The sequence below is a fragment of the Dipteris shenzhenensis genome, chromosome 18 (assembly GCF_047967505.1).
Source record: "Dipteris shenzhenensis isolate YYH24624 ecotype China chromosome 18, Dip_SZ_1.0, whole genome shotgun sequence".
Classification (NCBI taxonomy): domain Eukaryota; kingdom Viridiplantae; phylum Streptophyta; class Polypodiopsida; order Gleicheniales; family Dipteridaceae; genus Dipteris; species Dipteris shenzhenensis.
In genome coordinates this window covers 42,866,543-42,889,677 of record NC_141613.1, presented here as the reverse complement: position 1 = coordinate 42,889,677, position 23,135 = coordinate 42,866,543, and the positions used below count along the sequence as shown (strand labels likewise).

Here is a 23,135-nt window from a genome sequence, read left to right as displayed (position 1 = left end):
GTAAGATTAACACCATTCCAAAAGTTGCCAGAGAACTTGCTACTCTAACTAGATAATTGTGGGTCTGAGAACAAAAATAGATACTTGTTAACCTTTGAGGAGAAGGGAGAACTAATGAAACAAAACAAGTGCTTTTACTGTAGAGAGGAAGGCCACACAGTAGCTGACTGTCCAAACAAGAAACACAAGGAGCCTGATGATAATGAGGAACAACAGAAGAGTGAGCTAAAGGGAAAGAAGCCTAAACCTAGTGTAGGATTGATGCCTGATGTTATCGGTGAGGAACAAAATGATGAGAAGTGTGTCGAGCTTGGGGGAAGGTTCGAGACCACACCTGTTTGATTTTCTTTGACCCAAGAGCTCATGCCAACTTCATTTCACCCGAGCTAGCAGGTAAGCTAGGTATTCGTCCCGAGGAGATGGGGCCACTCTATGAAGAAAATATGGCTAGCCCTGAGTTCACTTCTACTATTACTTCAGTCATTTGGGAGCTTGCTTGCAGATTCAAAACTACACGGAATCCGATGAACTTTATATCATGCCTTGTCTGGGTGTGACGTTTTGTTGGGTATACCTTGGTGCTATAGGGTAAAGGCAGTGATGGATACGTTTTGTTGGGTATACCTTGGTGCTACAGGGTAAAGGCAGTGATGGATACTTTTAATAAGAAGGTGACCCTGACTCATCGGGGAAGAAAACACATTTTGGATGTCAAACTCAAAGGGGAATCTGTTCCTATTGTATCGGCTTTGGCCATTTCTTCAGTAATGAAAAGGAATCTTTTTGCTTGCTTGATTTTTGCAAAAGAAATTCCACCAGATCAAGCTAAATTTCAGCTTTCTGGGCTGGAAAAAGCTAGGACAGATTTTCTTTATGAGTTTTGTTAGGACAGCTTCCCAGTTTTGTTAGTTCAATAGAAGGATGGATCTTGGAGAATGTGCATTGACTACCGTGTACTCAACAAGATAACTATCAAGAACAGGTTTCCCATTCCTCGAATTGATGATGTTCTGAATAGGTTGGAAGGGTCGGCCATGTTCAACGAAATTGACTTGAAGAGCTGATATCATCAGATTCGCATCTGGCTAGAAGATGTGCACAAGACAGCTTTTCGGACCAGTTTTGGATTGTATGAGTATCTCATTATGCCATTTGGTTTGACTAATGCTCCGGCCACGTTTAATCGGATGATAGACAAGATTTTCCAAAATCATAGGGCCTTTGTTGGTACGTTCTTTAACGACATCATCGTGTTTTCAAAGAACGAGGAGTATAAGAAACATTAGGCTATTGTGTTCCGAGAGTTGCAAAAGCATCAGTTAGTTTCAATGCCAAGAAGAGTGAGTTCTTCATGTCAGAGATCCACTTTCTTGGGCACATCATCTCAAAGGATGGAGTTAGGATGGACCCCGCCAAGGTAGAAGCAATCCGTTCTTGGCCACGGCTCAAGAATGTTCATGAGGTACGGAGTTTTCTCGTTTATGCTCCTACTACAGATGGTTTATTAGGTATTTTGCTGAGATTGCTTTGCCATTGCATGCTTTGCAAAAGAAAGGGATGTCTTTTCAGTGGACTAAGAAGGAAACTCAGCTTTTGAGAAGCTGAAAGAAAAGTTGTGTGCAGATCTAGTGCTAATCCTTCCAGATCTTCAGACCCTTTGCTGTTCAGTGTGATGCCTGTGGCAACAGCGTAGGAGGCATTTTGATGCTGGACGGTCGGGTAGTCACCTATGAGAGTAGGGTTTTTCAGCCAGCTAAGATGAGTTTGGGCATCTATGAGAAAGAGATGCTTGCTGTAATTCATGCCTTGTCCATGTGGAAGCACTATTTGCTTGGTGCTGATTTTTATGTACAGACAGATCATTCTTCCTTGCGCTACTTCCTTACTTATAGGAAGTTATCAGAAAAGCATATGAGGTGGGCAAACTTCTTGTCTATGTTCAGATTGTTCATGTACTAGGCAAGAAGAATGTGGTAGCTGATGCCTTATCCAAGAGACTAGTGCTTGATGCGGTTTCTAGGAGGCCTCAAGTCTTAGCAGTAACTATTGCTTATCATAGTGAGTTGGATGCTATGAAGGAACAGTATGCACATGATGATGATTTTGCAAGGATATTTGACCAGCTCATTTTCAGATTGTTCATGTACCAGGCAAGAAGAATATGGTAGCTGATGCCTTATCCAGGAGACCAGTGCCTGATGCGGTTTCCAAGAAGCCTCAAGTCTCAGCAGTAACTATTGCTTATCATAGTGAGTTGGATGCTATGAAAGAACAATATGCACAGGATGATGACTTCGCGAGGATATTTGACCAGCTCATTTGATGGACAGAAGCATGATCATTATACTCTCAAGGAAGGTTTTCTTTTGATGCATGGTCACCTTTGTGTCACGAAGCAGTTGAGGCCGAAGATTCTTACAAAAAGTCATGCTCCACTATATGTAGACCATAGAGGTATTGAGGCCACGGTGAAGGTTGTTGAGCAATTCTTTTACTGGCCAGCTTTGAGACGAGATGTGGACACATTTGTTTGGACATGCATCGTTTGCCAAAAGGTTAAGTATGACCGGCAAAAGACACCAGGATTGTTACAGCTGTTGCCCATTCCTGATAGACCTTGGCAAAGTATTGCTATGGACTTTGTCTTGATCTTCCTCATACGCTATCAGGCCATGATGGGATTTGGACCATTATTTGCAAGTTTAGCAAGTAGTCCCACTTTATCCCGGTGAGGAAGAAGATTTCAGCTGATCAGATGGCAAAATTGTTCCTAGGAAATATCTTTCGGTTACATGGTATGCCAGAGTCTATTGTTGGTGATAGGGATCCACAGATGACGAGTCTTTTCTAGAGAGGGCTTTTTGAGAATGTCGGTATAACTCTTAAGTTCTCATCCTCCTTTCATCCACAAATTGGCGGTGAGTCAGAGAATGGTAATCATACAGTTCTAGATCTTTTGAAGTGCTTAGTTTCAGAGCATAAGGCAAAATGGGAGTAGTATCTGCCACTTGTGGAGTTCGCTTATAACAATACTGTTCATAGTGCAATCGGTAAAGCACCTTTCGAGATTGTGAAAGGTGGTAGAAAAATTCCACCCATTTTGCATACTAGTAAGGATAAGATCTTTGAGGCAGATAGGTATGTGGAAAGTTTGGATGAGGCTTACAAGAAAGTCAAGATAGCTCTTCAGAGGACTAAGGAGAAGCAAAAGAGAGCAGATGATCGCCATAGGCGAGAGTTGGTCTTCAAGGAAGGTGATTGGGTTCTGCTGCTATTCCATAGAGCGAGACTTCGGAACAAGAAGGGTAAGGAAAGGTTGTACGCCAAGTTGAATCTGCGTTACTATGGGCCTTTCCAGGTTTCAGAGAAGATAAGTGATGTAGCTTATAGGCTGAAGTTACCGGATCATTGGAAGATCCATAATGCCTTCCATGTTAGTCTGTTAAAGCCGTTCCATGGTGATGTGGTGCCGGAGGACTTGCCTCATGAGGAATAGCCTGAAGTTGAAGAAGAGGATGAAATTCAGGTACTAGAGCAGATTGTGGCACATTCGGAACGCCAGATTAGAGGTAGAGTTTCCCGTCGCTACCTGGTTAAGTTTCGCAACTATTCAGCGTTGCAAGCGATGTGATGGAAGAGGGTGCACTAGAAGAATACCCTATAGTTTTGCAGCTCTACCTAGATGCTTTCCAGTTGGAGCCGACTCTCATTCGGGCTCTCTCAGGCTCAGTAGAGCATAGGTTTGGAGCATTTCCTGATGCTCAGGAGGGAGGTAGTGCTTCCCCTCCCTTAGTTCAGACAGCTCATCCGATGTCATGAGGTCGCTTGGTGACACTTTTATGTCTCACCCGAGGTACTGCTTGCTGATAGTATTTTTGCCGCGGGGAATATGATTGGTGTACTAGTCACTATCAGATATGCCTTTAGGTTTTAGGCATGATTGTTTATGTATGATTGGTTATGTGCACCTCTACCATACCATATGTATATGTTGTTATTTGTTATTTTTGTTCGGACACATCTCTCTTTTGGATCCAGAAATATTTGATGTTTATTCCAGACATCTGTTGTTCTTTTCAGATCCTGTTATGTATTTGCTGTTTATGCATTATCGGTTACACAGGTACCTATAAGAAATATCGAGGCGGAGTCTGCCATGTGTTGAAATGTTTTTTGTACTTGTCCTGTTCAGTTTTCCTTTTACCACTTGATTTCACTTGGACAGCAAATGGGGCCATTTGCTTGGTTTTCAAGAGGAAGGTATGTCACAGGGGCGTGAGATTGTGATATTTTAATTATTAGGGTTTTACGTGTGACAACCTAAGCCTTGGAGTGGTTAAAAGGCTAACCTTGTAAATTAATTCCTAGGGCTAAGGGCCAAGGGGCAAGTGGTTAGAAGGGGCAAAAATCCTTTGGATTAAAGCAGAGCTTTTTAGGGCCACATGGCGCAAGTGATTTTGGGCAAAGCAAGAAAGCAGTGAAAGTAAAGCTTTCCCAACAGGTTTAAAAGAATAGGCAAGGCTCTGCTTCCAATAGTGTGATTTGTTCCAGGACAGCTCCCACTCTAGTTCCAAGCGCGCTGCCCCAGCTACCTTACAGTTCTAGCTCCAGATCTCCACGCAGCCCTTCTACTGGCTTCCACGCAGCCATTCTCTCTCTAGTTGCACAAGGTTTCTGTTAACAATATTCAGTGATTGATCTCTCAGATATTGGCCAGGCTATGGCTCTGTTGTAAAATTGATCTCTATGATAATATATAAGAAATACCGCAAGGGGCGCCACGCTTTGGGGCCAATACGGTGTCAGGTGTGACCCTCGGGGCAATCTAGCTTTGGGATTGTTGTTCAAAGTTTCTTTCTTGCAAATGTGAAAATTTTAAGTGCCTGTAACTTCTGTTAATTGCTCATTAATTGTATCCACCACCCTTTATGGATTCCAAAGGCTGGTGACAATCTGCCCCAAAAACTCTTCTCAAACCTCAATCCATTCCGGGATACAAAATGCAATCAAGCACTATATTTCTGCCCCAAAAAGTTGTCCTTAACTACAACCAAATACTGGCTCAAATGCAATGTGCTTCTCCCCAAAAATCAGCTTGTATCTCAGCCAAACAATGCTCACAATGCAATCACAAACTCTTGCTCAATAGGCATCCAAAAGTGCATCAACTTACAGCCAACACTTGGCTTCAAAAATGCACAACAGCTGAGCAATGACTTGCACTCAATGTGTAGCCCAAAACTGGCCTAAATGCACTGACACCTGTGCAATGCAATCTGCAAGACACCTGCGCAATGCTTGCAAGAACCAACTGGGAGAGGCTGAAAATGAGATGAAGCAAGGATTTCGAGCTAGAGTTGGTGATGCAAGTGGTGATCTAGAGAGGCAACGAGCAAGTGGGCAAGTCAAATGGCGAGGTGGAGAGGCAAATTGTACGGAAATCAGTAAAAATCAGCAAAACGTAAATGATATTGCTGGTATCTTCTGATTTGTTGTTCATAATGAAATTCTGAGAGCACAAACAGCTCCGAAATGGGAGCAAAACCCCAATACAACTGCTCAAAACTCCTCTGGGTTGCCCGACACAGCTACAGAAGTTCGGGTATCCAAAATTGACTAAAAAAAAACGCGCATGATGCAAAACGAAGTCGCCTAGCTGAGGAGTGCTTTCTGGTGCAAAATCTCACAACAAAACTGAAGCTTGAGATCACACGAAGCTCGTGGGAGCTCAGGCCAGCCAAAAGAGAAGTTGATTAGCAAGAACTAACTTCTTCTCTGCGACAAAAGTGCAACAAGAGCACGTGGGACAACGGGGAAGCAAGTGACAGAGCAGCTCTGGTACAACATGTAGGAACAAGAATGGAGAAGTGTTGTGAAAACAAGAGAACAAGAAGTGAACACTGGTGAACTCCAACTGAAATGTTCAATCAAATGAAGTACAAGTACGTGGTATATATAGTCCAAGTACTAGAGCACACTAAAACTCCAAAATAGACCAACTCCTAGTCTATCCTACACCACCATATCATTGTATATATCTCTACACTCACACTAATGTTGGTTTGAGGCATAAAAGAAATAGGAATGATGGATTTAGAAAACACAATTACAAATTTCATAACCATAGAACATTCAATCTAGTAAATGCTTAGACAAAAAAAAAAGGGAAAAACATGAGAAACCTCATTATATTAATGAAAAAGGAGAGATGAATGCCATCACGATAGGGGAACAAAATGTTGCTTGTCTTCTTCCCTTAGTTGCCCATAGGTGTTATGGTCTATGCAAGGTTATCCGCAGAGTCGAAGAAGTATCATATTATTCGAAACTACCACCCATTTCAGATATCCATGATGTGTTTCATGTTTCATTATTAGAGTCGAATGTGGGTCAAAAATGTGCAAGTGTAGCATGGTTTATGCAGGAGTGTCTAGCCCTTTGTTTTGAGAAGTGGCCGGGGGCTTTGGAATGCTTTATTTGCTGTGGATAGTCACTTTAGGATCACAAGATATTCAGCTCTCTGTATTAACTCTACATACTACGATTTGGGAGATCATAGGAAACAACCATGCTCTTTTTCTGACACGCATCTATCTAGATTGATCTATACACTTTACGAGGTCTGTGATCTTTGCAACGGGAGCTGATGTGTGGATCATTGTGGTCTTGATTCCTATCTCAAGACTTGGACCTTTGACTTTATCTTCTCTATCAATGCACATGGTATGACTTGGGATGACGTTTTGTTCTCCAGGCACATGGCATGAGTTTATCTTCTCTATCAGTGCACATGGCATGACTAAACATTACTTGGCTTTCTATTGCCTAGCTTGGAGATACTTTCCTGTTACTTTTTCAATACATAGGTTACTTTAACCATCTTGCATTTGGTCTTTCTTTCTTCATTCTCTTGATGCCCTTCCTTATAGGCTGATGTTTATTGCAACCAAGGGGTTTCTTTCAACACGTAATAGAACACTTTTTTGAGGTCTGGTGGGGGATAACAATGCCAACACAGATGAAGTTTGTTACAGCAGAGAGGGAGTTGTGGCAATACAGAACGAACAGCAAGCAGCTGCAATTGCCAGGAAGGAGCAACGTTTCCCCCCCCACCCCCATATCTAATATTCTCTCTCATATGTCCTTTCTAATTGCTAATATCTGATGTGCATATGTTCCGGATCTAAAAAGTAGAACCTCTGGAAATTCCACCCATGTATTGCATTGGGTGATCGACAAATTCATGTTACAATCTCACATCCTTGATAATGAGAAAGCATGTACCTTGTCAGATACCAGAGGTAATCAGTTGTGTCTCTTGTGGTTCTGAGCTGCTCTAAGCAACATTCTGTGGTTACAATAGTTTCTCCCCATGCTCCAAGTGGCTCATAGTACCATTCCCATGCGTGCTGTGAGACCACACTAGAGGCTTGACCATTAACAGTTGGTTCCAGGCCTGTAGAGTTTGTTGGCAGCATTTGCATCAAGATTGTCTGGACCCGGACCTGAATGTCAAATTTCAGAGTTATCAAAGAATGACTGCAATATCAAAAAGTAATGCGAAATGTTTTGTAAAACAATTCTGATATTTTTTTCTTCCCTAAACAACTCAAAGTAGACATTTAGAAAATCAAAAACTTGTCAAGAATCAAACTCTACCTTCGCAGAGTTGAAGGCAATGTTTTTACAGTCTGGAAGAATAGTGACGGACGAAGCCGGTAAGTCATAATTGTAGCCATTAAATTGTATTGTTGCATTAGACTCTGTATCAATATTTGAGAGAAATGCAGCACAGTTCTTTGTCCCATTTGAGAATATGAATACCTGTTTAATGAGCATCACGGTCATAGTTAGTTTCTGCATTTCATAAATCTTAATAAGGCGACCTAATTTCAGTCTACTCAATACATGCAATGCATGATTTCTTTCACACAATAGTAAATTTCACTGTCAAACAGTGTGAACCCTGCTTTGATGTTGAAATCATAGGGTTGAAAGTTTTGGTAGACACTTCCTCCTGACATTGAAGTGCAGCAAATTATTTACTCTGTTTCATTTGGTGTGCTCCTATACAAATGTTCTTTGTTTAGAATGTACAAAGATGACGGCATTCTTAATTGCTGGCTGTGTTCCTAACCTTGAACCAGTATCATGAGGTGAAGTCTAATGAACTTAAGTCTGGGAGTTTTTGACTGACTGCAGTGGACTGCACTATATCTTTTGTAAAATCTTGTACCTATTCTCAGAGTCATGATCAGATTCACCACATCACATGGACTAATATATCATTCATGGCATGAGCATGCACTTCATGAGATTAAAGTTAAGGTTGCATATCATATATGCTAAACAAAAGTATCCGTTAATGTCGTAAGAGCAGATTTGGTTGACATGTGTTTATTTTGTATGTGCAGGCCAGATCAAGATCTAACCTCTCAAGTGTTATCACTAAATAAGGGCTCATGATGTGTGCGTTTCGTCCAACCGTGCAATGCATCCAAAACTCTGTTTTACACTAAGAAGATGAGCTTAACTTGGGACTTTTTCAAGTATAATGATTTGTAGATAGCATCATTTTACATTAGAAGAGCTTATCTTGGCATTTTTCAAGTAGAATTATTTGTAGACAACAGCATTTCTCCAAGATACCCTTGCATGTTCCCATTTGCTTGTACGCTAGGCCTTCTTTTTTTGTCTCAAAATGTCTGAAATGCTTATGTCTGGCTGTATTTACTCATAGTTCTTTGTAAAAGGGTGCTGATGAAGGGGAGGTAGCATGCAAGGTGTAGGACTTCTTTGTCATACATCTTGTTTAGGACCCCAAGGTATTCGTTCTGGTGCTATTCCAGTCATAAATGCCGGTTCACATAGCCTCAAAATCTGGTGAAGTTCTTTCAAGTGACCCCACTTTGGCTGGTGTAGAAGTCCTGGAAAAGGTTTACAACCATTTTTGACTGAAAAGACATCCTTGTAAACAAATTTAAAATTACGTCTCTTTTTTCTATGTGAGACTTGAAATAAGAATCTAAAAGTTTACCATATTCATCAAGGGGAGCATCATAATCATAGGTAGTGGTGACAAATGGTCCACCTGCAGTGCGTCCAAAATTGGTTCCTCCATGGTACTTCATTCAAAGATATTGCATGTTTCAGGTACAGCCAAAACATAAACAGAGGATTTCTCTTAAAAATGCATGATAAGTCAGAAACCCTCAAATAGTTGGACGTCTGGCTGAAAGCTATTGTAGTTTTGAAACTTCCTGACATGAATTTCAAATACAAGAATTTCTATGTACCAATATGTATTCCCAAGCATCTGTTGGTACACAGTGTGGCATAAAGTTATCCACAAACAAGCTGCACTATTCAGAGGAGTTCTCCTCATGGTCTTTTATAGTAACTTTCAGGTTGAAAATAGAGTGCACGGACTCTTTTTCAATGTAATCAAGCTGCAGACAGGTCTTGTCACACATGAACTACATCTTTCTCCTCCCTTTTGCACGGCTCTTCAGTGCTTTAGAAACATACCATATAGTAGTTCAGGAAGCTGCCATTTGTTTGAAAGAAGCGTGTAACTTGAAATGCAATCGCCTTTTCAGATTTATGTGGGCGTGGCTCTCCATATGTTTGGAACCTGACAGTGTTTTAAGAATCTCTTAATCAAGATGATCAAAGTGCATGTAAAAGCTATTGCACGTGGTACATCTGAATTTTCTATAAGCTCTAGGGACTTGCAGAACACTAAATGCATTGCCTTGTTTTCATAGTACAGATGTCGGAATCCAAATGAAAAACTTTCCCCAATTTATAATTTTGCATGCACTGTTTAAACTGTCTTATGTGCTGCATTCAGTTTGTGTGCATGCGGGTGCAAGATTGTATGCATATGGGTGCATGTGCAACACACACACACACACACACACACACACACACACACACACACATGCAGGCAGGCACACATACATAGTAGAGAGAGAGAGAGAGAGAGAGAGAGAGAGAGAGAAAGAAAGAAAGTGTATTATTGTCCACTAAAGGCCAAAATGGGCCCATGGGACATCAAGAACTCTGCATACAAGATAGCACAAAATCAACGTGCCACAAAGAAGAGGCATCGTCGAATATCATCTAAGTGCTACGCAATACAATGCAAGTGAAAGTACATAATGTCAAATCTGAGCCTAAATACAAAGTAAACTAGATGCAAGGAAACCGCCCCTGGGTGCAAAATGGGGGGATGAGTACAATATGCCAATGCAAAGATACAAGTCCAGGTGTCACAGAGTCTGAGAACCAAAATAATACTGGAAATCCTGTCCATCGACTCTGCCTCCTGCTATGAGAGTACAAATCTGAGCAAAGGTGAGGTGAGCGGCTGGTGGGGCGAGATCTCCATGAGTAAGTCTCCTCCGAAAAGCTGCCATCATCCTGGATCGTCTGGAGATGAAGCGACGAGTACGTCCCCTATGTAACAAGATCCTGCGGCGTCTACAAACCATCTCATATGTACATCCACAGGGTGGAGGCATGTGTCCTGTGTGAGCTCTGACCTCCTCGTGCTCCTCCTGGTCTCTGTCCTCTGGTATAGCGTGTGCCTGAGCTCTATCAGGCTGGGCTCTATCACGCTCCAGTCTGAGAGAGCGAGAGATTTATTAAAGTTTGCACAAGGCCATAAAGGCCATGAGACCACCTCAAGTAGGCGAACTAGAGTGAACAAAATTGAATTTGAGAAACATCACCTCAAATAGGGGAACTAGAGTGAAACAAAATTGAAGTTGAGATAAATACACTTTGAACATGTATGGGTGCTGCCTATAGGAAAGTTTGTCCTATGTCAGGCATTATTGATCTAAGCTCTGTCCTATGTCCCTTTAGGAGTCCTGGTGTCACTAGGGCATGTTGATCTCTATTGTCGCCCTCTGCTTGTCTTTGTGGGGCAAACTTGGTGGTGTCTTCTGGGACTTCAATGGGAGTGCCTCATGGGATGGGAGCTCACTGATCTTGTGTCTACTCTCTAGAGGATGGGCTTGGCATCCCATGTGTTGCGACTTCCACTTAATGTGGATTCCTTTCTTGCGAAGAAGATTTCTTGTAGGATAGTATTATTCCCCCATCCATCTCATGAGCATGGATTTGTGTCTAGTGATCTCGGACTTAAAAGAGTAGCACACCAATGCCTCATGTTTAAGAAACGTTGGTTAAACAATCCATGGTATTGGCTTGGAACCTCAGTGTGCTGAAGGCATCTAATTGTATGCTCCTCTATCTCAACCTCATGAACTACGTAGTGTCAATTCTTGCTTGCATGCTTGCTTATCACTCTCATTGATGTGTATCTCTAGTGCTAATGCATATACCTTGGCCATTAGTTGGCCTACCATGTTGTCCAATAGTTGTCTAGGTCCAATTGGAGTCTCTTGCTTTGTGAATTGGAATGATGATGTTGATGATCCGTTCACAATATGGAAAATCCTTAATAGAAGGACTAATTAAAGAGCTTGGCTAGGATCAAATCAAGTCAAACAATTTTTAAATATAGAATGCAAAGCCAGGATCACTAAGGTCTTCAAGCATGACTCCCAAATAGCGAGTAATCCTTGAAGGCATTCATAATCCTTGGCTTCACATTTTGTATTTAAAAAAAGTATTTTTTTGGTTTGGTGAAGCCTTTGCTATAAGGGTTAGAATATCACATATGTTTTTCAATTTATTACCAAAACCTTTGCTATAAAGGTTGGAATATCATGTATGTTTTCTAAAAAAGAGTGTGAAATTAGTAAGCAAGAATGTCAGATAGGCTGTCAAGGAAATCATAAAGAGAGTCCTTCCAAATATCATCGTCTTGGATGGGACCTGGTGATATCTTTTCCAAGAATTTCATTTGAAGTTATTGGTGAAAAGAATGTTGAAGAGTTTTTGCCCATGTCATGCAAGGAAATGTCATTTCTTGCATTGCACCAAGCATTGATACTCTCTTCTTCTAGGTTCCTTATATGGATTCCCTTGTTTGGTCTCACTCTCTACATACAAACCGTTCTAAGGAACAACTCTCTTGGGTGGTTTTCCAATAAACTTGATTGCGTAAGGAAATGAGTACTGTGTAGCTAGGTTCGTGGCTATCATGGGTGTGTTCTAGACTTTGGTTGAAATCATAGTAGTAGTAGAATGTGGAGGGAGGCATTATAGGGGTGGTTTGGATGGGTTGGGCCAGTGACAAAATAAATGATAGATGTGTGGTTAGCTCTTGGCATGAAGGGGTGATCAAATATGTGAGAAAGCCAACAATATAGCTTGCTACACTATGGACACCCCATGTGAGCATCTCTTTGTAGAATGTTGTAGACAATCATCTATGATAAAAAGTCGCATCCTATTGAAATTTGAACATCTTTTCTTGCATATGATATGACATTAAAAATGTCTAGTAGGGACCCAACAAGACCTATGGAGCAAACTCCATTTTCCATCTTCTATTATAGGTTTGAGCTCTATATAGGCTCATCATAGAATTCTTTGAATATATCCATAAATACATGTGCAAGGGTATAGATATGTGCCTAAGGCAACCTTCTTAGGTTATATGCTGTGTCTATAATCTTTCTACAAAACAAAGTGATTCCTTTAGCTAGTAGCCAACTCATTTGGCGAGCTATCCAAAAAGGCCGAGCAAGTGATTATGTTTCTTGGCATGGACGCTATGCCTCTCTTGGATGGGTTTGACTGTGTGGTCTTCATTTCTATTTCCTTTGTGTGGTATATATTGCAAATTCTATTTTCTCTTAGGATTGTGTGAGCATGACCATGCACATATGCACATATGCATAAAGCAAAAGCAAGTATACACAAGACTAACAACACTTGTACGTATAAAGTAGGCAGCATTGCGCACAAATGAGAACTACATAGAATATTCATTTTTAAAAGTAAGAAGTTGAGATTCTTTGAATCATCATCGAAAACACTATTGCATACTATCACTTGGAAAAAAACCCATGAAACTCCAATTCTTACCTTTTTGAGTATTTTCACATGATTAAAGAAGCTCTTCCATGGTCTACTAAAGCAATCACATGTCACAATGCTCCCTTTGTAGCTTGAGTGGAAGTAAAATGCACATTGGACATGCCCTTGTAGCTTTGGAACTCATGCACTACATTGGTAACCCCTTTTGGCTAAATCCCTTTGAAAGATTATGGTTCATATGAGGGCACCAAAAGATCCCTTGGAATGCTAATAGGTTCATATGAAGAGACAGACACATTCCCTCGAACTCTATTTTAGGTTTTATGATGAGATTAAAGGGTCTTGGGGGTGATGGAGCTTATGCCATGAGATGACATTGAGGAGATGCACTTGTAGGATCATAAGTTTAGATAGAGACCTCGACGCATATACAAAGATTATTTATGTGCACTTAAGGGGAACAAATGTGTATCCTCACCCAACCCTAAAAATGGAACCCAAAAGACACTAAGCTAAAACATGGGATTTCAAGGTCCATATTTGAAAAAAGTAAATACAATTAATTATTTTTTAATAATAGGCCCTCGAGCTCAAAATATTGTTTATGTTGACTTGATTATCTTAGTCTGTAAAATCCCAAAGCTTTGCCCTAGTTTACTATTCCCTAAATTTGAACATCTTCCCTTGCTCCCTCCACTATCAGCTTTCCACAACGCACACTTGTAGACAATATGGCCTAAATTCCAAGGAAGTGAGTAGAATAAAAGATTCTATTTTGATACTTTTGATATTTAATGCAAATTCTTTTGGAAAAAGGTATTTCTTTCTTAGTTTTTGAATTCATATGTAAAAAAGAGGCAAAAGTTTCCTTCATTTATCAATTATCATCAATTTGCAAGCTCATTTGATTCCGAGGATCAGAATTGCTTGCAAAACACCAAAGGCTTCTTCATGCTAATTTGATTCTCAAGATCAAATTAGCATGAGCCTCCATGCTAATTAGTCCTAGATATTGTAATAGCATGAGCCTCCATTTTGATCACTGGGATTATATTAGTATGAAGTTTTTTATAAGGCTTCATATTATCCGATCCCTAATATCGAATTATTGGGTGACATATCACTAAGTTGGGTAACATGTCTCTAAATTAGGCTGAAGTCAAACTCTTCATAAGCATCACGCTAATTCGAGCCCTATATTGGATTATCCTTAGGATTCATGCTAATGTGATAAATTTCCTTTGAGAATTGCATGTAAACTCTCCTTAGGCATCATCATAATTCAATTTTCGGAATTGAAGAATTGGATTATTTTGAAGAGTTATTAGAGGCCTCATGCATATCACTAGTTTGGTAGAAGGATATAAAAATGTCCTTTCTTTGAATGCTCAGTATATATTTCATGTTGCAAAGCAATTTCTGAAGGGCTTTCTTCTCTTTAAGACTCAAGAGGGAGTCAAGGTGTTCTATCATGATAGCCTTTGTGTTTTTCACATATGTTTAAGTGTGCTTTAGCTATTGGTTCTAGTATGTGATGGAGTTCTCTACTTGTTGTCTTTTGTGCCTTTCATTCTTGATCAAGTTTTTAGCGTTCCTTGATTGGGACTTGGTGGCCTTGTCTTGCTCTCATGCCTATAGCACATTATCATGTGCTTGCTTTACCTAATTACTCTACCTTGGGTTCAATGCCTCTCTAGGTTACGCTCTTATTTTGCAATCAATTCTGATCCATCATATTTTCTCTTTAGCCTTCTCATCTTTGCTTCCCAATAGTGTTCCATTCCTTTAGGAACTTAAAAAAAATTCTAGCTTAATGTCATGTATGATCTTCAAGTTGTTTAGTCGTCTTGGCAACTTGCCTTTGATTAAGAGACCTCACATCCAAACAGTTGTTCTATGTAGTGGTTGGGGATTTTTTGATATAACTAATATGTCACATAAATATAATCAAATGCTTACAGAGTGCTCACGCATGTATTTGTTAATCTTATATAGATCTTCCATCTATGTGGTGAGAATCAATAGAGTGGAGTTTCTTATAGTTTTCCCTTGACAATACCCCCAAGAAAATTGGCCCTTACATCTATTTACCATGCTTTTATGGAACGAATAATGTCTTTTGTAAATTGCCTCCCTTTTTTTTGTTAGGCTTGTTTGCTTTTCATAGTTGTAAATATACATAAATGTACATATTGGGCTTTGCCCCTTTTGATTATGCGCAGAGTTTCAAAATTCATGTGGACATATTGTGTCGTGAGTTTATCTTTGGTGCACATATGGCATTTTGCATTTAGCTATTATATACTAAAACTGATGATGATATCTTTGTCATTGGAGTTCTGTTGTGTACATATGGTGTCATGTATTTAATTGTTATGTCCCTAAAATTGATGATATAGTCTGCCTTTTTATGACACACTTTGGTAGGAGTATGATTTTAAATCCCGTTTGAAGGTTTTTTTTGGACCTTTCCATATAGATTTATATATTTATATTTACGTACCTTGTAAGACCTGGGTACCTTGTAGTTTAATATTTTGTGGACCTATATTGTGGTAGAACGGGACTTAAAGGCCCAAATTAAATGAAAAAACACACATAGTCTATGATGAGGAAAAATTTAATCGAATCTCAATGAATATCAATACCTTGTTGCATTGTTGCTGACCTAACTTTGCAAGTCACTAGTAGGTTTGAGTAGAGTCTAATACTAGGTTGATGGGCCACCTGATAACATTGATAATAATGGAAGGTAAAATGAGGTATTTACTCTTCAAGGAAAGCTCCTATTTCCTACATTCAAACCTTTATAGAAAAATATCTTGATACATACTATTAGGCAACAACCCTTTCATGGATAAATATCAAAAGGGTATAGTATATGTGTAGATTTAGCATTATAAATTTAACATACCCCATCTATGTGTATGCACCTCAAAGATTGAGGCATAATTAGGAAAGTTGTCCTCTTAAATGTATGCACCTTTGTAGGTTGGACAATTAGGAAATGGCCGAGTCATGTGATATAACACAAATATCAAGAGTGATCACATCAAAATTCACTCTTTACAAATGCATACTATACAGCGAAATGATATGCATATGAAGAGTGATCACATAATCATGCATGTGCACCTTTTTTTGATGATAATTACCTAGAATTGGTGGACTGCATCTAGTAATGGTATGAAGAGTGGGGTCACACAATCATGCACACTACGCACCTTTTGATGATAAGTACCTAAAAATTGGTGGACTATAGTATGACTAGTGACTATTGCAGTAGTCATTGTACTACCATGATGATCAATAATAGGCCAATCATTGCTAGTAAAAGGATGCTGGCTTATACTTGTGATAGACCCTTATCCCAATATGTAGGATATTGGAATAATTGAGCATAATGAAGACTCACTCACCCTCTCCCTCTCTTAAAGTCTTATGACTTGATTGTGGTCCACCTTACCCTAGCATACTAGTTATAAGAGCTATGGACTACAATCTCATCGAATGAATAACACATGTGACTCTTGTAAGCATATTATGGTAGGCATAAGATCTTTATTTAGCAACAAATAAAAAGAGCAACTTGCTCAAAAAGACATGTAGCACATAAAGCTGTAATTCTTTTAAGACAAGCTTATACTTGCAAAGGTAGAGGAGCTAGGGTGATGAGCTCCCAAATGACATAGAAACACAACTAGGCCCTAGGAGAAGAGCATAGTGCTCTATAATGCTCGTAAAGTAGGGGAAAACCTATGATAAAAAAGATGCATGAGAACATAGCAACATATACGATGACAATGACATACAAGGCAAGCACACAAGTTGGTAAAACATACATAAAATGTTGAAAAATAAAAGACAATGATAATCATAACTGACATAAACTAAGAAATCCATCTCAATCATTTTGAATACAAAGATTTGAGATCTCATGAGCATTGGGAGAAATGGTTGCTAAGATAGCTTTAATTCAAGGAATATGTTTGAATCATAAAATCCATTCTTATGGGAACATGCAGTATCCTACATTCGACTGGAAGCATAAGAAAACAATCTACTTTTCATGAAAAAACAATCCTAGAACTTCCCTATTATTGCATGCTCACAACATGTAAGATATTGAAGCAATAGACCCTTCGACAAGCATAATGAACACTCACTCTCTCATTTGTCACTCCTCCACAATCCCCCACAATCATATTCATTGGGTGGACATAGATGTGGTAAAATTTTACCCCAACATGCTCGGGGGGGGGTCACTATAAATAGTCCCTTATGTATATTTATTTCTGTAAATTTTAGAAATAGAAAATATCCTTTTGTTGAACTCACGTGATAGGGCTACATATGATGAGTAACCCCCCGAGCCAACATGTAAGATGTTGGAGCAATCGACCACTTCCGCAAGTATAATGAGCACTCACTAGTCTCTCTCCCTCTCCCATTCTTAGCTTCTCGGGAGCTTCTCATGGCTTATTGTGATCCACATTTACCAAGCACACTCAATATAAGAGCTATGGAATACATGCTTATCGAATGAAAAACACTTATGACTCTCATAAGTGTTGAAGTTTTGAAGCTACTCCTTTGACCTTAGCTTAACTAGGATACTCCACTTTTTCAACTAGGAAATCAATTGACTCTATTAAAAAATAAAAGCCTTTAAGTTACCTTTCTCCTTATGTTAAGTTATATGTAAGGAATAATTTGTTGAGAGTAAGTGCCTTTGGAAATGTAGATGGGAAAAATAGATGAGCAAATTAATGGAGGAATTAGGTGAGAGCCATTTAGGGTATGAATACTATTCTTCAGATTGCTGATTTTTTCATAGTTTCACATTAGGTCGGTGTGCAAATATTATACAAAAGAGAAGAGGGCATCACATATAGGTGTGGCACTTTGGCAACAATAGAGATAGTTTATGTAAATGCTCTTATATGAATGGTTCGGATATCCAAGGAAAATTTATCGCAAGGGAGATTTCTAGTTAATGAAAGGAGATTTCTTTGAGGTGCAAAGAGAATACACCTTTGGAACATATCCTAGTAATCCCAAAGAATATAGTCTCTCACCTCTTAGGTTTACACATGTTTTTAAAAAGGTATTACTTGTTTTTTAAAAGTCTTATAATGGATGGAAAAATGGACTTTGGATAAAGTGTGCTATAATGCATATGAGCCTTGGATAACCTTATGTGAAGTTTAGTAAATTTCTCTATATGCTAATGGGAAGAGAGAGAGAGAGAGAGAGAGAGAGATCCATACCATCCTGGATAAGCTTCTGTCCACATTTTGGGTTTATAAGGAGCATTGGGCTCAAAATTCTCAGGAGTAGCACCTCCGTTAAATGTGTTGATCTAGGGGAAAAAAGAAAAAGCAAAGCCCACATTTCAGGTTTACTAGCCCTCAATGTCTCATCACACGTCTTTTCTGGTAAAGCTAGCTGATATTACCACAGGGTCGGGAGCATCCGGTTGTTTGCACATGATCCAGGGAACTCCTGTGTTCAATCCCACTGCCATCTCCGCTGCCCACATTGCATATGAATATGCGTCCGTTTTTGGACCATAAGCTCCGAATTCATTTTCAATCTGAATCACAGCAACCCACGAATTGGTCATTCATTCGTCTTTGCAGCAAACTTGGTCATATATATTGCAATATGCCTGAACTTTTGTTTCTTACCTGCGCCATGATGATCGGCCCTCCCTGCCATGCAAACAGATTTTCATCTTTCATCATTCCAACTATCTTGGTGGTGAAATTTTGCATCGCAGCCTGCCAGAATTGGAACATCAAAATCCAGTATACTCACGATTCTAAGTCATATGATCCATGATCCAACTGCTGCAATAATAAAATCGATAGGGATTGATAACTGGTGGGAGGGTGCACCATGAAAATAGTGTTGTTTGTTCGCACCACCACTCCAGGCTGAAGGTACAACCATACTGGTATGCCCCTGAATATATCAATAATCGCTTAACAGAGGAAATGACTGGGGAACAGTTCAATTTCGCACAATGACTTCGACATGTAATCCCCGCTACAATTCAAAGTCCACTAAAATACACACCCGAAATTCCATTCTGCAGAAATAAATGGACCTATGCGGAGGTTCACGAAAAGTCCTGATTCGTTCACTAACTTCAGGAACTTCACGAGGTCCAGTTCACCTTCAAAATTGTACTGCAAGACAATCGCGAAGATATTGTCAAGCCGAAAGAAATCTCACAGATATACTGTATACTTTTTGCCTCGATGGCGAACTTGTGAAGTATGGTCTCTGCATGAATTAAAGCTTCGATTGCTAAAATGATTATGGTAAAGACCTTCAACCTTCTAAGAGAAACATTTTAGACATACGCCATCAAAGCTGAATGGAGGGATACTCTACAACCTGATGTTATTGAGATTGATAGCATTGTCCACACATCGACAAAGTGATTAGAAAAACCCTTACAATGCCCTGTTCTGCTTCGTGTGCGTTCCAGAAAACATAAGTTTGGATGACGTTCAATCCACCATCCTTTGCTTTTGCAATCAACTCTGGCCACATCTGCAGTGCAATTACGGTCAAAGTGTTAGCAAGTTGCAACTTGAAAAAAAAAAAAAAATTCGTTTATCATTCACAGTGCAGGATTGTTCAAGCTTGAAAGGGGAAAAACAAGGGCAGAACCTCAGGGGTACTTCTTGGATAATGGATAGAGCCAGATATAAGAAGTCGGGGGTTTCCATCGAAGAGGAGACCTCGATGGTCATAAGTAATATTTAGAGCAGCTACTGCATTGTGCTTGAGGCCCCAAGCCGATAATACGAGCAGCAGGAGAAAGGGCAACATTCTGAAGAAATGATTTGCTCTGGCGAGAGAGAACTAAATACATTTGTGCATCAGGTTTTACATCTGCTGAAAGGCTTTGTACACGCGGGAAAGAGGGAGCAACTACCTCCTGTCACGCTCAAAAAACCTTCAGAATTTGCATCAATAAGCAAGCTGGAAGTTATGGCGTTTGAATCGGTGTAGGGAGAGGAGTCGTCCTCAGATTCAAAGCTTATACTTCAATCAGACGTCACAGGCAGCTCGATCGATCGCATCCAAATTTGTGCGGTTGAAGCAATGCACTAAGCGTGAGATGGGAGCTGATCCCTGTCGTTGAAAGGCAACGCTGAGATTTAGAACCGATTCTCATACGTGCTTTAGAAGTGAAAAGAGCAGGCAAGCAAATCTGTTCGCTTTGATAGTTGAACGGCTGCTGCACATGGAAAAGCGACTTCAGGTTCAGTCTAAAATGCCGGTCGAGCTGTATTGCATGAAAACGCAATGTTTCGAGCTGCATCATTTTTTAATGAATCGGCCTGTTGAAACTTTTGGGGATGCTAACCAAGATGCTAATAAGGCATCGTGACATACAGAGAATGCTGGATTAATTTGATCTACACCAGTTTCGTTTGCCATCTGCGGCCTATACAAGGTTTCGAGTTTCGACGGCAGATCCTCATCTTGCTATTCGTGCCGAGTGATTAGAATTTAGGAATTCCGAGTCCCGACAGCGTATTGTCGTTTCGAACGAACCCCAGGTCCTTAGCTCCTCGGCGTCCTCGCTTCCTAAAAAATCCACATTGTAATTTGTCGCATTACAGTTTGCTTAGTTTTCCGAGCCCTCTCAGATGATTGACCGCCCCAAACTTTGTCAGCTTCACTTCCCTATTGTGCGATCTTGAATTACAATGTGGATTCTTCCGTGATGATTCGAAGGAAATTGAGAGTCGAGACACAGGTAATACAACATGTTCTTCGGCCGTCGCAGTACTAGCTCGAGGCCTAGGAGCTCATGCACGAATCACAACTGACAATTTTGCATTGTCAGCTTCCTGCCGCCTCTTCGAAGCAAAAACGGCATTTTCGAGACAGATTGAATAGCGGCATGCAGTTCGTGCTTCCGGCGTTTCGATGATCAGTCGTGAGGAAGATGATGAACACAGCTCCGTGCTCGAGGTTATTGCGACTCCGAATTTGCGAGTTAACTTCAAAGATAGAGGCTCTATCATAGAGCTGCTGTGAGCGCCACATGATAACGGAAGAGAATTGTGGTGCCCCTGGCCAGATCCACACTGCACACTGCACAGTCGTCAAGCAATCCTGACATGATTTTCTGCAGCTGAGACAAGATAGCTGGATAAGCTGCCGGGAAAACTTACATAGACAGACATTTGACTGATGATCTGCAAGCGCAGCAATCTTATAGTTTCTTTTGATGAGTCTGCGGGAAACGACTTTGAGATTCCTAGGCTTGCAACTGCTGATTGCGATTGTCGGATCAATTTGCAGAAACTTCAATGGCGATGCGGCAGAGCTTCCGACGATCGACGTTCCAGCATTTCTGATCGATCTAATCATAAATAGCAGCGCATCGTACTGCTTAGGCATTCGATTTGGCTATCATCATGATCTTCTGCCGCAACAATTTTATCATGAGCAACTGCTGTGGTAATGATCGGAATGAGAAAGTAGAGGGAAATGTTGAGATTGATAATTTGATACTGCTGCAAATTAAGCAAACTGGATTACCATGTTCGGATCAATTTGAAACTTCAACGGCGAGGCGGCAAGGCTTCCTTCCGGTGATCGTTTCTGCATTTCTGATTGATCTACTCATCAATCGCAGCTCATAATCTTCCGTCGCAACAATTTTCTTATCAGCAATTGCGGAGACATTCGATTTGGCGATCATAATCTTCTGTCGTAACAATTTTCTTATCAGCAACTGCGGAGATATTCGATTTGGCGATCATAATCTTCCGTCGTGACAATTTTCTTATCAGCTTGTATACCCCTTGTGTGCAATATACAAGCTCAGTCGAGCTAGAAGGATCTCCAGGTAACAGATGGATAGCCCGTGTTGTGTTGCGAATCTGTAATGTTGCAAATGAGCTCAATGGCGATGACGCTCCTGTTAACGACATTCTTCATGGTGTGCTCATCCAAATCTTTGACGCTCCATCCTTTTTGCACATTAACGGCCAATGCTTAGCATCAATTGCTGCTGGCGATTTCTTTCAGGCCTCTAATGTCGCTTGCCAACACAACCATGTCTATAACAGCTCCTCCATCAAATACAACAATACCTTCATCATCGGCTGTGTATCTCCTTATGCTTCCGCTGCTACAGACACCCTTCAAACTGGCGGTCCAACGCTCATGGCCTCTTCCATTGGCCCTTACCTTGGCAACGGCATTTGGTCTAACGACATCACTACTATTATGCCATCCTGGAGTGGCAGCTATTCATTTCTAATAGGGCTATTTGATTATCTAAAAGGACTAAAAATGCATGAAAAAATAGATTACTAAGTCTTAAATGGGTGGCCCTACAAACTTTTTAGCATTTCAAGGATTCTATTTTAAACCGTATTTTTCATAGGCCTAGCCTAAATACACTATGATCCCAACATTTGGTGGCAATTTCTTTAGCATTTGTTAAGCATTTTTTAACGAAATGATTGAGAAGGCCTAGAAAAAGCATTATGGCATGAGTAAATTAGAAAGAGTGGATTATAATGAGAAGACATTTGTAGGCTAGGACAAGGAATGGAAGCTTAAAAATGGAGGTCAAAAGGAGAAAAATGAGATGTTGTAATGAATTGCTGCATAATTGAGAGTGGAGGCTCAAGAGAGAGCCAACATAACAAAACCCTAGGGCTAACTGGACTAAGTATCCTAACTGACCTAGGTGGTACATGCACTAGCTATACCAATAGACCTAATTGATTGTAACTAGGCCTACAAGGCACATACCAAGGACTAATTGACACCTATGGATAGCCCATAGAATGGCCTACAAACCCCCCTCCATGGTATGGGCTGAAGTATCTTGGACATGACTTAGGATACCTGAATATCTAATGTCATGGTTGCACGTATTCATCCCATAGGGATATAGCAACCTATGACTGTACAGAGTACAACAGATCAAATCACAAAAAGGTACTAAGTTTAAAGCTTGCTGAAAAGCTTCAAAATTAGGTTGAGGTAGAGCCTTTGTAAAAAGATCTGCCTAGTTGTCTTTAGTGGGAACATAAGACAACTATATATCATCTGTTGATAATCTCTCTCTGACATAGTGATAGTGAACCTCAATATACTTTGTGTGAGCATGCAGCTCCAGTTCA

At 40.2% G+C, this 23,135-nt stretch overlaps 1 protein-coding gene across 1 annotated transcript in view; it reads right to left on the bottom strand.

The window, feature by feature from the left end:
• LOC147891259 (beta-galactosidase 2-like) overlaps positions 1–19,806 on the bottom strand; it is a 55,223-nt gene extending 35,417 nt beyond the window's left edge. The window contains exons 1-12 of the mRNA XM_087389190.1: positions 19,645–19,806; positions 19,429–19,524; positions 19,042–19,154; positions 18,861–18,927; positions 18,651–18,743; positions 18,419–18,556; positions 18,231–18,322; positions 9,529–9,634; positions 9,038–9,125; positions 8,806–8,927; positions 7,660–7,824; positions 7,285–7,505 (exon numbers count right to left, since the gene is read on the bottom strand). Coding sequence (XP_087245316.1) covers positions 7,285–7,505; positions 7,660–7,824; positions 8,806–8,927; positions 9,038–9,125; positions 9,529–9,634; positions 18,231–18,322; positions 18,419–18,556; positions 18,651–18,743; positions 18,861–18,927; positions 19,042–19,154; positions 19,429–19,524; positions 19,645–19,806 — 1,463 coding nt within the window. The remainder of the gene's footprint in view (positions 1–7,284; positions 7,506–7,659; positions 7,825–8,805; positions 8,928–9,037; positions 9,126–9,528; positions 9,635–18,230; positions 18,323–18,418; positions 18,557–18,650; positions 18,744–18,860; positions 18,928–19,041; positions 19,155–19,428; positions 19,525–19,644) is intronic.
• Positions 19,807–23,135: the final 3,329 nt, after the last annotated feature.